Source organism: Typopeltis vanoorti, chromosome 3 (genome assembly GCF_054136105.1).
Source record: "Typopeltis vanoorti isolate ZY-2024b chromosome 3, IOZ_Tvanoo_1.0, whole genome shotgun sequence".
NCBI lineage: Eukaryota > Metazoa > Arthropoda > Arachnida > Uropygi > Thelyphonidae > Typopeltis > Typopeltis vanoorti.
In genome coordinates this window covers 112,619,212-112,634,623 of record NC_143551.1, presented here as the reverse complement: position 1 = coordinate 112,634,623, position 15,412 = coordinate 112,619,212, and the positions used below count along the sequence as shown (strand labels likewise).

At 35.9% G+C, this 15,412-nt stretch overlaps 1 protein-coding gene across 3 annotated transcripts in view; it reads left to right on the top strand.

The window, feature by feature from the left end:
• LOC150108473 (PX domain-containing protein kinase-like protein) overlaps positions 1 to 15,412 on the top strand; it is a 307,545-nt gene that overhangs the window by 189,778 nt on the left and 102,355 nt on the right. For all 3 annotated transcript variants that reach the window (XR_016548134.1, XM_090390804.1, XM_090390803.1), the window contains exon 12: positions 15,083 to 15,206. Coding sequence is in view for 2 of the 3 variants with exons in the window: in XM_090390804.1 (XP_090246930.1) it covers positions 15,083 to 15,206 (124 nt within the window). In the remaining variant the exon portion in view is untranslated. The remainder of the gene's footprint in view (positions 1 to 15,082; positions 15,207 to 15,412) is intronic.

The following is a 15,412-nucleotide window of genomic DNA, read 5'->3' as shown; positions in this document are numbered from 1 at the left end:
CTATGTAATTGATCTTGTTAGATTCCACCTCACACTAGATGGCTTCAAACTCACTGACTTCAAACTTCTACTAACTATTGTTAGTAGAAGTGCTACAATCATAGATCTCAACTCTAACTGGAATCTAGTCATCTGATATCATTAGCAGCATCCTTCCCCCCCCCCTCCTCTCCTCTCTATCCTTCCTAAAAATAGTGTACTCTTTACACTCGATACTGGTTAGTACGTCTGATTCTGATAGCCCAGTCTCACTAAGGCCTACAATCTGAGGTCCCGTCATATTGACTAAGGTAACAAACTCTACCCCTTTGTTTCTGATACGTCTAGCATTCATGTATAGACATAATAATCTACTCGCATGTTCTTTTGTATACTCTTGTCTGCACGACACAGTTGGACAACTTGCAGATCTCTATTCTGTAATGCTTTATACATGTAGACATCTTTGCACACATTTGATGAGTCCAAACCTGACAATCACAAAGTCAAATCGTTCTCTCCCATCAACATTTCCATAACAAAGCCCATTCCCTGTCATTAACACAGTTATATAACATTGGTGCTCTTACACTCATATTCTCACCATTCTTCCCTCTATGATTTCACTGACTCTGTGTGTTAGGTCTCATACCAGTTATTCATTTTTCTAGACTCCTGATACCAAACACATTCAGGTGTAGGTTGTCCCTCTTATACAAATTTAATCTTCCCTCAAACTCACTCTACACATCCAGAAACCCACATCCATTCCTTCTATACAGCCTATGCATCAAATCATTTGCCATCATAGCCCTTCTTAATTCATTTTTATCATATCGAGGATTTTCACTTTCTCACCCTTCACTCTTGCCTCTTCCAACAACCCTTTCATGTCCTCTCTCATACTGAACTTATCGCTAGTTAAGTCATTGGTACCTGCTACAATTACGATTTGTTTAGTTTTCTTTTCTGTTTTTGAATTGCTTCCTATATAACTCACTCATCAATAGCATGTTTTATTGTTAATAGCAATGTCTTCCCGCTGGTTCAGAACATGACTATACACAGGGTTTGAAATTAGAACTGGAAACTATTTAATTTTAGCAGGATAAAATTTAATTTCATATTCAAAAGAAGAGTATGTAAGGTTTTAAAATGAATGAAACTTAAATAATTTTCAGAGGTGAACTGTAGGCTAAAATACACAAACATCGTTCAAGAAAAAAATGAGAGTTTGAAAATAAGAACCAAACTTTGAGATTCATTGGCAGTCCTGAAAAAACACAATTCAGCCAGAGAGGCATGTAGTGAGGTTGTATGCAAGAATAAAAAAATCAGTTCTCCATGGTAGACTCAGGAAGTTAAAGCCTATGGAGTTCTTGGTCCACTCCTTTTTGTTTTCTGGAGGGGAATTTCAAGCAGCAATGCATCTACCTATTGTATCCCAAACATGTTCTATGCAGTTGAGATCTGGGGAGTGTGCTGGCCACTCGGTTCAATTAATATCCTCGGTCTCCAGAAATATCTCCACTGCTCGTGTATGATGTGGTGTGGCATTGTCATCCATAAAAATGAATTCTTCACTTACAGCACCATAGAACAATCGAACAGGACAACAAAATACTTTGTTGCAGTATCATTCACCAGTCATAGTTCCTTTTTCAAGCACTTGTAGTCCGGTGCATTCATTAAGCATAATGCCTCTCCACACCATGACCCCAGCACCACTGTATCTATCCTTTCAAGAACATTCTTGCAATGGTAAGCTGTATCACTTTTACTCCAGATCAAGCATCATTTAGAATCAGAGGAAAGACTAAAGCAACTCATATATGTAAAGAGAACATTAGCCCATTGGTGACTTGTCCAATTATTATGGATACAATACCACTGAAAACATGCTGTACGATGAGCTTGGATAAAAGGTTGCAGACTACAGGCCCTGAGGCATATAGGTCTACTTATCACAGACATGTAGCTTTTCTATCTCTTTTTTAATAAAGGCTTGTAGTTCTTTTCTGTTAAAAAAATCAGAAGTTGTCTGTATGTTGTGGTCTACTTCATATATTTAATTATATCTCCCTCTTTTTCTGCCTTCTGTTTGTTTATTCCCTTTTCTTTAGGATTAGCATTCTTCTCTTTCTTAGTCTCACTCTTTGGTTCAGATGCGTCTGTAATGTTGCATATTTGACTGACACTAGAAGCTGGATGTAGATCGCTTAACCTGTCTTTTATTGCCTGATAGCAGTCTTCTAAATTATTTATCTTCCTATTATATGCTGTTTCTTTATATTCCTCTCTCACTCCTAGCCTGAATTAGTTAAGGACCACCCAATCAAAATGGCTCTTTTCCTCATCTGGCACATTCAAGCTATTTGCTAAGGTGAGCAGCCTATTGTAAAAGTCTGTGATAGTCTCTTTACTTTCCTGCTTGCATTTCTGTAACCTCCACAGGTTTGGACCCACGCTTCTAGTCTTGGAAACTAAGACATTAGGGTATTTTTAAACTTATTGTACTCCAAAGTGTCTCTCAGTATTGGAGAGGGATACAAAAAGGTTTTAGCCCTGCCAACCAGTTTGTTCCTTAATATTACCAGAAGCTGGAAGTCCGACCAGTTTTCAACATTCCTTAGCTCCTCTACGAACTTGAAGGACAACACATCATCGTGGTCCTCTCCAGAGAAGTAAGGGATTAAGAGGAGGATTTTTCGTTCTGAAAAATTCTCTATCCCATATTTTTTCAGTACTAGTGACTCCCGAATCAGCATTGTTTACATTCATGGTTAAAAAAATTTCTTTTACACTATATGTATACTCTCTATAAATATATATAAATATAAACTTTTTGTTTAGTTGCCTGATCTTAATTTTCGAAACTGTTCCAATCCACTATTATCTTATTTAATTACTGTGGATTTGATCCTGTCAGCTGTGCCATTGTAAACGGGGGGGGGGGGTCTATTTATTTATTATTTATATATATATATATTTAATATCTTTATTTATCTCTTTGCAATAATTATTATGTACTTCTAACTATTCTTCCTTATCACTCTTTGGTATCTCTTTAATTATATACCTTATTATTTTCCTTATCTCTCTAATATCTCTTTAAGCTATACTGCCTTCCACACTTGCCTTCTTATTCTTTGAACACTAGAAAATTTATTTGAAAAGCTGTGCCACTGATGTCCGTTTTCTAGTAATAAGAAGTGTTAAGTGCGTCCAGCAGTTTTCCCTTTACATTCAAATTATCCCTGATTAATTAATCTTCAGTCGTGGTCTACTATCTATCCTTTACTGTCCCTTTCCTGGGTTCCCGCTAATAGGCTCTTAATGTTTTTCGGAACAGTGCATCGAAAAATTAAATATCAGGCAATACTCTGTTAACATTTAAACAACACATTTTATTTTACATAAAACAATTTGCACTAATTATGCAATGAAGAAAAATTTGCTTAGTTCAACAATTAGCTTAAAATGCCCTTTCAATTTATGAAAATTATGTCACAAAATTAACCACTCTCTTCCAAATACAAGTTACTACCCTAAGCAATAGTACCTATTAATAAACGTTACTTCTTAACTGTTATGCACATAAAAAATATTATTACACACAAAAGCTCTTTCCTTCCGATAAGATAATTCTATAGGCAAAATGCAGCATTGACAAACAGTTACTCTCTGACTGTTACACACATAAATTTCTATTAATTATTAAACATTGAACAAATTGAACAAACGGATCAACTCACTTTATGGCTACTACTCACTGTGTACTTGGCTTTGAACTGGAGTCCTGATCCTTTTCTCCCCTTTTACATTGGCGATAGATTTACTAATGCTTCTGGGGTGCTGCACTTCGGGCAAAGATTATCGACTTGTGGAATGCTTGCATGCGCGTTATACTAACGGAGCAATTTTTTCCCGCTCGAAAATTTGTCCCCTTGGACAACAGCGCCCAGCAAAATTTCGTCATCAAATATCTGCTTTGCCTGGTGGATCAGCTCCCGTCATCTTTCTTTTAGATCACTGGCATGATTTCTCCTGAAGTTGCATCCTTGATGGCTTACATCTGACGGACAACTGCTGGCGACTTCTCAGTAACGACCCCTGGACAACCGTTGAGGAACTCCTGGAACTGATACTTGATCTTCTGGTCTTCAACACCTTTTATTCGCCTTCTTTCGTATCCCTGCACAAAGATAATGGGACCCGAATATTTTGGTGCGGTCCCTTGTTCTTCCACTGACGCTGACCCTTTCTTTGTTCTTCTCGTGTACTCCTTTAATCCTATTTGTTTCGGGCAGCGGACATTCGTCTGAAGTTTGTCGGTCCATTTAACACTGACCTTGAGTATTTACAGGTGGACTTCACAAACAAATTTTATTTCCTTATAAGGAGCTAACATATACAGTTTTCAGGTGGCAAGGTATTGCCTTAGTTCAACACATTCTAGAATTTGTTTTAGGCTGCAAGTAAGGACAATTCCCATAGGGATTATTTACATTAACAAACTGTTTTAACTATATATAGACATACAGATTACAATCTTACTGGGCTTATCTTCTGTAAAAATTTATGTAAGGCTTTCTGGCATTATTAAGTTACATCAAAATTTTTTACACTTGAATGGAGCCGACTTACAAGCTGACCTGCCATGGTGTGTCGATTACATTTTGCTGTTATTACCAAAAATCTCTCTGCATACATGGTAGAGCGAGAGTGACCTCTTAGCAATACATTCCATTGGTTTGAAATGCTGCCCCAGAGCCTGTATACAATGCTGTGTGAGATTCCAAACTCTGGCAATATCAGTAATTCTGCAGGCTTCAAGCTTTCCAATAATTCTTCCCTTCATGAAATCATCTAGTTGTCTTTGAGACATTACAAGACATCCAAATTTGCGACTTTATTCCTTCACCAAAAGAGCTTCCTTTCAAACATAATTTGCTTCGTGCAGCCTTTTATCCTGTTGAATGCTTTTGCATGACCCCTTTGTGCATGATTTGAAAATCTGAATGTGTACCTGCTCTCTACTCAAAATCATAAGTTATACAAATTGCTGCAAGCTGATTTGTCTGAATTTGAGGTTGTAATCTTCAGAAATAGTGTTTATCTGAACACCAGTATATTTAAGTTTCATTGACCTGGAAAAGGCATATGACAAGGTGCCCAGAGAAAGCTTTTCAAAACACTACAATTATTTGAGCTGTTTGTCAGTAGTTAGAAGTGAAGGAAGTACAGGATGATGGTTTGATGTTAAATCAGGCGTATGAAAAGCGTGCACATTATCTCCACAGTTATTCAATATCTGTATGGACACATTATGAAGAAAGTGGAAATTGTTATGTTAATCTCAACTCTACTTTATGTAGATAATGTTATACTTCTCAATAAATCCAGTACAAGTTTGCAGAATTCCCTGACTTGAAATGAATAACTGTTGTAATAAATTTGGTATGAAAATCAGCAACAAAAAGACAAAGACAATGAAAATAGGCAGAAACACTGTGAACATCAACTGTATCCTGAATGGAGAACCTATAGAACAAGCAAAACATTTGTTATTTCGGCACAATTTTTAGTGAAGATATCAAATTAAATATGGAAATATTATTACTATTATGTGGTATCTCCATTCAGTCTGGAGACTCGTGGGAGACCAAAGTTAACTTTTATTCACACAAAACCTGTCATACCTCTCCTTAAACTCATTCACTCTCAGGACACCCACATCTGTGGCAATCCATTCCACTCATTCACCACTCTCCATGCAAAAAATTTAGTGTGCACACCATAGTGTTATGTCGTTACTTTCTACTATTTTTTCTATCTTTGTTATCTCAATATCCACTATTATCTATTCTATTGTCTAGCCTATCTTATTTTTATCTAGGGTTATTTCCTCTTCAGATACTGGCAAAATTTGTATTATGCTGCACCAGCCAGTATCCTATAACAGAAAAGATTTTTGCTCAGGGAAATAATCCTAGACATACACACATTATTTTACTCTTCGTTACGATTATATAGATTTCTGGTACTTTGCAGTTGTGACCTGTAATCTATCGTTATATAACTTCTAAATTCTGCCTGCTAAGGTTCTATTTTTAGAAGTGGTAATTTGTCCTTACAATCCAGCATAACTCAGGCATATGTAATAAAACATGTTTATTGGGAAATCAAATATTTTACAATAAAAGGCAACATATATTCAATGCTAAAGAAATCAGTTCATGCTAAGTTAGTTCAAAATGCTATATCACATTGCATAACCTGTAATCTCTTTCCTCAAGTTATTCTTAAGTTACACATATACACATTCTTAAGGTTTCAATTAAGAGCTCTCAGTAATACCTGTTTCATTTTTATCAGATTCAATCTCATTCAATAATATAACTGCCTCCAGACAATCTCTGCTAAAGGTTACCAGTTATTTTCAAAAAGTCTTCTAAAAATCTTCTTACTAAAGTCTTCTATTAATTGTCCATACTATATGCTTACACGTTTTTTTTTCCTCTAACAATTCTGAAACATACAATGAAATATTCTACGTTACCGATTCTGATCCGGACAATATGTCGCTTCCATGTGGTCTGGTTACCTTCTGCTTATTCTGTCTGCATCTGGCGATAAGCTCACGCTGTCCTTGAATTCTGCTACTGGACACGAAAGTATTTGTTTGCTGCATCTTAGGGGACTTTCTTCACTCTTTCTGATGGGACATCCAGCGATTGGCACGATTCTGCAAGGCTGATAATGCACGAACGGCTCCATGTGGAATTTCTTAAGCATCGTCAGGAAAAAGCCCGCTGTTCTACATCGCAACACCTATGCACGTCTCTCACAAGCCACAAGTCAAAATCACCAAGCAGGAACAAGAGAGCGAGATATGGCGCGCATCTCCTTATATTCTCCATATCTTTTCCGCTCGACAAGCTTTATTTTATGCCCTCAAGATGATCCTTTGCTGTTAGGGTGCTGTTCTTGGAAAGCGTGCCTGCATCACCTTCCATGTGTTATTGCCCCCCCTCGGCATTACACCGATCTGGGTGGCTAGCATGTGACCTTTGGACTGTTACTTAAAATTGTCTGGAGACTTGCAATACACTGGATATCTTAATGAACTAAATATTTTCCTTACACAAATACTATATTATGATTCAAATTCTCACTTTGATCTCTGGTTAAATAGCAATAAGATCTTAATAATTTACATACAAGGAATATATACTTTCACATACAGTAAACAAGTTTTCTCTATTTTTTGCTGAAGGCATCTCCTTTAGTTGTTAGTTTTTGCATGTTAAATCCTGAATGAATAATTTCTTCTCAAATTTTTCTCATTCAGGATCTAACAGTTGCTGACCACCCTCTTCCACAATTTCCATTGATCCCTAGTTCTCTGACTATTTGTCATATATTGAAAAGTATCCTTTGTGTCAAATTTATAAAACCTGTTCAATATCTTATAATTTTCTATCATGTCTCTTTTCCACCTTGATATCAACTAAATTTTGCAACCCGTGCACCTTCAACCTGTCCTCATAGGAAGTACTCCACAAACCTGTCACCAGCTTGGTCACTCATATCTGAATCATCTCTACCATCTTCTAATCTCCAAGAAACCCAGGTGACCAAATCTATGCACAGTAGTCAAGGTGTAGTGAATGATAGCTTTAAGGATAATAACTTCTCTCTGTGTTTTTTTTTTAAATAGATAACAGAATTAGTAAAGCTGGTATGGTAGAAAGTCAGTTGAATAAATTTATATGGAATAATAGAGAAATTAGTTAAAATATTAAATTAGCTGTATACAAGCCAGTGTTCAAACCAATTTTAACTTATGAATCTGAGACCTGGGTTAGAAATAAAACATTTGCCCAAAAACTAGAGACATCTGATATGAAAGTTCTGAAAGAGATTTGTGGTGTGAACAGATGGCACTATCACATTAAAAATGAGGATATTAGGAAAGAATTTGCCTTTGTTAGCATTCAGGAATGTGTTAGTAGAGCTAATCTCAGATGGTATGGTCACTTAAACAGAATGGAAGAGGAAAGATTAGCAAAACAATTGTTCTTTGCAGGCTGGCAGGAAAAAAGACATAGAGGAAGACCAAGATGTAGGTGGATTGAAATAAAAATTGCTATAGAAGACAGAAATATAAGACCTGATAATATTGGAGTCTTCCGAGTCTTCATAGATAAGATTAATTTTTAGGAAAATTGTCAATCAGAGGTTGATAATGAGATAACTTTTCATGTAGTATTGTCATAAAATCCTGTACATCCTCTGAGTATATATATCAGGAATTTGATGATGAGCCACAACTCTGTACAAATTCCAAATTTTGCTTTATCTTAGAATGTTACTCTCACATTTGTGGTGATGCACCAAAACCCTCTCAAAATCTTGAATGGTAGTTTGGTTAAGCAGCGATCCTGCTTTCTCACAAACTCTCTTCAGCCTGTCTCATAGTCAGTTTTAGTATTGTATTTCTTTTATACATGTTTCCATGGGTGCTATTCAGTGTAGCTGGTATCATCATGATCCTTCTGTTAGACCTACAATAACACATATTCAGCAGCTACTGCACAGCATCCTTTTACAGTTGAATTGCTTACTTACCAAACCCACTACTCTCATTCATCTTTCATTTTATCTACCAGAACCTGGTAGATAAAATGAATGACAACCCTTCCCATGAAGTATCCTCTAAAGCAGGGCTTCCCAAACTTTTATGGGTCGAGACCCACTTTTGAAAACTGTAATTTTTTGTGACCCACTCGCTTGTAATGCATATTTTAAAAGGAAGGGGGGAGGGGGTTGAATAAAAAATATCGCTTTACTACTTTTAAATTTTTTTATTGAATATAACTAATTATATAAATTTGTTAATCAGATACATAATGAGGTGTATGTGAAGAATGGTTGTTTTCTATTTTTTCTGATGATGACTTTGATGTCCATATTGATATGTGTTATTTTCAGATGCAAGGTGTTTGATAATTGAAGTTTATTTTGAAATTTGTTTTTAATTCCTATCATTGCCGAAAATCCAACTTCGTACGTGTACAAAGTAGTAAAAGGAAGCAGCACTCTTAAAGCCATGGTAGAAAGAGTTGGATATGTGTTTTGAACTGGCAGCCAAAAAAAAAAAGAATACAAGAACATCAATCTTATATTCTTCACAACAAATTCGATAAGTCTGGATTGGCGCAACACGGAATATAGACAAATCATAACATTCAAAATCATAACCAAAACTCATCTTCTACACAGATGTCGGTATAAATTCAAACACCTATTCAAAGAGAGTACTGAGGCCTTACTTCACCACCCTAACTTGAATTGGAATTACTACCTATCCTTGTCAAAAATATGGGAAAGCTTGATCTGAATAACACATTTTTTTTTTTTTTTTAATTAAGACCTAGATACTACATCTGTCTAATGATATCTGTAGTATGATTTCATAAATTAAGATTTTTGTATGACATTGTAAATTTATACATGCAAGTTATTCTGCACTCTTATGTTTACCTTTCTTCGGTGAAATGATATCGTGATTAACAATGTAACATCATGCAGCTTGTTCTAATTCTGAATGATCAATTGTTTGTATTCTACCTTGTAAAAAAACTGTTTTCTGTCAAGCCACTGATGATAGTTTTGTTATTTTTTCAAACTGAAATATCTGGCGGCATATTAAATATACTTTTCTTGAGCTAAAGTATAGATAATTCTTAATTTTGTGTCACAAGTTTCTCTCAAATAGAGACAAACCACAACATTCTCTGTTCCAAAACTCATCTTCTACACAGATGTCTGTATAAATTCAATCTTAAAAGTAGAATATGGGATTATAAAAGCCTTATATAACAGGCCAAAATTAATCAGTTCTAATAACATTGCCCTAATTATTAAACTTGACCATATCCTTAACACTTTCTTAGCCAATGGCTACAGCTCCCAAAAAATATTAAAACCCTGTAACTGCAACCCCCCCCCCCTTCAGAGCAGAGATTACTCAGAATCCATCACCATTCCATATATCCGAGGCACATCCGAAAAAATTGATAAAAATCCTAAGGAACTACAACCTTACAACCACTTGCAGATAACGTACAAAATTGGTATCTCTTATTCGCTACACCAAAAACCATCCACATTCCTTGTACCTACCAGATATCTTCCTGGTCCCTTGCAGTTGCAAACTGTTCTACTACAGCCAAACAGGCAGAACAGCCAATATCAGAATATCTGAACACAAGGTCTACATCTGGTTCTAACAGTACAGCCACTCAGGACTTGCTGACCATGCTTTGGACAAACACCACATCATATGCTGGAAGAAGGCCACTTTATTATACTGCAGTAGGTATAAATATGAAAGACTATTCCTTGAATCTGTTTTATCCCTGAAAAACATTCCAAACCTCAATAAATTCAGCTACATGGGACTGCCCCAAATTTGGGAAGCATACATTCCAAGATCGTCAGCCCAATGGCCATGACTACCCAACTCCTGCTATGGGATGCCTTTTAGCAGACTAGGCCCAACTTCTGTTGTCTGTCTTCAGCTTCATTTGCCCAGTGTTAGTGCATGTGTGCACATGTCATTGTTTTTTTTGGGAGGTTTTCTCTGATGATGACAATGTAATGTTGCCAAAATATAGGAAAGTATTAATTAAAGTATTTTATAATTAATATTTTAGTATACATTGTTATTTCCTGAAAAATTAGTAGTTATGAGTAACCAACTTATATGCTTATCTACAAGAATTAGTTAAGATTAAAGGTTTATGTGCTGTTCAAGTTGTAACAGTATTTATGGCTAGACTCGGTATATACTGTAGATGTCTACTCTTATGGGATGCCAACCTCAGCCTTGCTTCCTGTAGCACTAAATGGTGCTAATTGGAATGACCTCTGGGATTTCTCCACCTTTTTTTTTTTTTTTTTTTTCTGTGGTCAAATTACTATTTCCCCTCTATTCAGAAATAGTCCTTACTTGATTGAGGAAAGAATAAAAAAAAAGTGAAAGAACGAGAGAAAAAGTTAATTTAAATATTTAAATTTTATGGTTATCTTTTAAAATATTTTATTATGCCATATCAAGAAAGGAAAATTCAGTCCACACAAAATTAAATTTTTTATGTATATATATATATAAAAAATATGATTCTGTTGTGGAACATAGAGAAGTAACCTTGGCAAAGGTGGAGTAGTAACATATTCTTTCTCAATTACTGTCTCTTATGTTTTAGTGTTTTAGTTTTATGGTATATAAACATTCGTGTGTAGAGGCTCTGCCTGGAGTTTTCAAAGTACCCTGTTCCTGTAAGCTGGCATACTTTGGAAGACAGGCAGATCAGCATCCATCTGCCTGGAGGAACACAATTCTTACATCTGTAAACACAACTATGGTCAGTCAGGCTTGGCTGACCATGTCTTGGACACCACCCACAGGGTCTCTTGGAAGAAAACCACCATGCTCCACCACAGCAAATTCAAGAGCCTATTCTTAGAAGCAGCAGCAGCTCTCGGAAATCAACCAAATTTTAATAAATACGGTTGCATTAAGCTTCCAAAGATTTGGGAAACACTCATCTCCAGAGGTCCCACCTTACATTCCAGGCTGCTTACAACTGCCCTTAGAGGGCGCTCCACCTAGATAGGACTTTAGTGTCACCCATGTGGTTGGGCTTAGTATTGTATGATATTTGTGTTCATGTTACATTAGTTGTTTTTGTATCCCCGAAGATGTCCTAGTGACTAGGATGAAATATAGGAAATATTAAACCTATGTTAATCCTTTCTGAGTGCTGTATACATTCCATTAAGCCTCCAACATGAAGTATATAAACATATATTTTCCTTGGCTTTGTTTAAAAAAAATATGTATATATTGTTTATCTGCCTGATGGAACTTACAGGGTGTTCGGGATAAATTTGACATATTTATAATTAATTATATTTTTCCGTAAGTTACATGTATTAACACACACTTCTCTTCATTTAAAAGTTTGGACCCTTCTTCATTCATATACAAGATGTCAGAAAGGATGGATAGCTGGAACCCACCTGAATCATGGAAGAGAATAACTTGTATCATGATGATTCGTGCCCGCCATCAAAATAAGGATATTACGACTGCTGCCCAATGCTCCCTGAATACAGTAAAAACAATCAGGCATGAACTAGAGACTTGCAGTGGTGACTACGAGGATGTAGCAAGAAGAAAGATCCCTAGCAGACGATCTGATTGCGTTCGTACAGCAGAATTCCTCGCAAATCTGCAGGAACAGGTGTTGAAGAACCCTGGCATTGGAATTCGGGCTTTGTTCGTGGAGTTGCTAACTGTAGTCAAGCCCTGGATAACAAGGGTAGCCAATTTGTTGTTTTAAGGATACTTGCGACATAAGACTGAATGATATAATCACGTAATCACAAGAAAGATATTTATTTAACCAAATATTTCGGTCTGGAAATAGCAGACCATCGTCGGTGGTATTACAAGAACAGTTTAAAAAATATACAAGCTAGAATACTAACAATAGATCGTTGAAATTAGAACATGCCGCGTGATGTTATATCACTAAGTATGAAACGAAATATTTTGAAGTAGAAACATGATTGAATTTGCTATTAAAAAAAAAAAAAAAAAAAAAAAAAAAAAAAAAAAATTAATGGGTAATCTTGATTAGGCTTTCCCAGATTTTTGATATAGATATGCAGTCATTACGATTCAGGTTGGGATGATGGAGCAAGGCCTCCACGCTTTCCTTGAACAAACGTTCGAACCTATAACGGGATCTATGTAAGAGGCGCGTTTTGGACCAAAGGATGCTGTGGTCAGTTTCAATCCCGTGTTGAGCCAAACCAGACTTTTCAGGTTTATTGTGAAGAATGGATGATTGATGTTCTTGGATTCTTTTTTCAAGAGAACGTCCAGTCTGTCCAAAGTAAGAGAGATCACAGTTGCAAGGAATTTGATAAACTCCAGGAAGAGATAAAGTTGAGCGTTTGTCTTTAGGAGAAGGAAATTGAGAAGACAATTTGTTAATAGGAGAATACGTAGCTGTTAAATCATATTTCTTCAAAATTCTTGCGATAGGTTCTGAAATACCGGAGATATAAGGAATAGGTACTCGACGTATTGAATCTTTGTTGTTTTGTGGAGGATTATAAGATGTAAGAAGACGTTGAATACTTTTTTCAGAAAAGCCATTGAGTTTCATGTGTTGCTGGTTTGGCTCAACACGGGATTGAAACTGACCACAGCATCCTTTGGTCCAAAACGCGCCTCTTACATAGATCCCGTTATAGGTTCGAACGTTTGTTCAAGGAAAGCGTGGAGGCCTTGCTCCATCATCCCAACCTGAATCGTAATGACTGCATATCTATATCAAAAATCTGGGAAAGCCTAATCAAGATTACCCATTAATTTTTTTTTTTTTTTTTTTTTTTTTTTTTAATAGCAAATTCAATCATGTTTCTACTTCAAAATATTTCGTTTCATACTTAGTGATATAACATCACGCGGCATGTTCTAATTTCAACGATCTATTGTTAGTATTCTAGCTTGTATATTTTTTAAACTGTTCTTGTAATACCACCGACGATGGTCTGCTATTTCCAGACCGAAATATTTGGTTAAATAAATATCTTTCTTGTGATTACGTGATTATATCATTCAAGGGTAGCCAATGGTAGGCCGTATGTATGGCAGCAGGATTCGGCCCCTTGCCACACCTCTGGGAAAAGTCAAAAATGGTTGTCTGAAAATTTCTACGACTTCACCAGTCCAAATGTTTGGCCTCCAAACTCCCCAGACCTTAACCCCATGGATTATTTTGTATGGGGCACAGTTGAAAAAGACACCAATCGCACTTCCAGTAATACAAAAGCCCAGTTAATGGATAAAATTAAAACAGTTTTTGCGGCCCTTCCCAGGGAGACTGTAGCATCAGCTTGTTCGAGGTTCCGAAGCAGAATTGAAGCTGTGATCGATGCTAATGGTGGTTATTTTGAGTAAATCTTGTTGATAGTATTGTAATTAACTCTGCCTGTAATGTTTTTTTGTCAATTCATTAAATTTAATAGATACAAAGTAGATTTTCTTTTTCCTTACGAAACTGTCAAATTTATCCCGAACACCCTGTAGGTGTTTACCAAATGTGAAAGTTGTTGGAAGTTTTTTCATTTGGTTATATACTTGGTTTAATCCTTTATCCAAGTGTAAGCAAACAAAGTTTGTGTCTGAAACTGTCCAAGTGTAAGCAAACAAAGTTTGTGTCTGAAACTGGTCGAAACCGGTCTGGGTAGTGACCCTTCCCATAATGCATAGCATTATACATGTCTGCAAGGAGATGTGCTTTGCATTGTGGGATACTAAGGCAAGTGATGTGAAATCTTAGCATCCTTATACAAGTTGCCCATGCCCTGAAAATACTTCAGGCGCAAACTTTGTTTGCTTACACTTGGATAAAGGATTAAACCAAGTATATAATTTCTTGCTATCTTTAATTTATAGTATAACTAAGTGAAAAAATTCCAACAACTTTCTCTAATCCAGAGTAATTTAATAATAAGGTGTGATGCCTTTTGGTAATTCATATATGAAAATATGACTTCTGCATTACTTCAATCGTAGTATCACCTATGGGTCTGGCTCCCACTGAAGAGACCTCAATAAAGGTCGAAACCGGTCTGGGTAGTGACTCTTCCCATAAAGCACATCTCCTTGCAGACATTATGCATGTCTGCAAGGAGATGTGCTTTGTATTATGGCATACTAAGGCAAGTGATGTGAAGTCTTAGCATCCTTATACAAGTTGTCCCTGTCCTGAAAATACTTCAACCACAAACTTTGTTTGCTTACACTTGGATAAAGGATTAAACCAAGTATATAATTTCTTGGTATTATCTTTAATTTATACCAAATGCGAACTTTTTTGTTTGTTTGATTTTATTTAAACATTAGAGTATTTTGAAAATAGTGATATTTTTTACATAACGAGTATATTTGTAGATTTTCTTTTTTACTTTTCAAAGCATCTGCATAAACTCTGAGACAATTTTTGTGTTGTAGGTTTTTCAAGATCTCATTAGGCAATAGTGAGAAGTATCATTTAAAAGTTCCTTCACAGTTAAAAGAACACCTTAGGAAATCTAAAGAACTAATGGAACAACGCTTAAAAGAAGAGCAAAAAATGGTTTGTTAAGTATTTTTCCTAACTGCTTTGTTATTGGGAACTTAATTGCAAAAAAAAAAAAAAAAACCTTGAGTTGTATACAGTAAGTTAACAAGGATTATACTTTATCTCAGCTTAATGTACTTCATTAAGCTGAGATAAAGAAAAATAAAGATAAAAAAAAGTGGATCCCAATAATCCTATCTGCTGGCCATAATTTGCATACT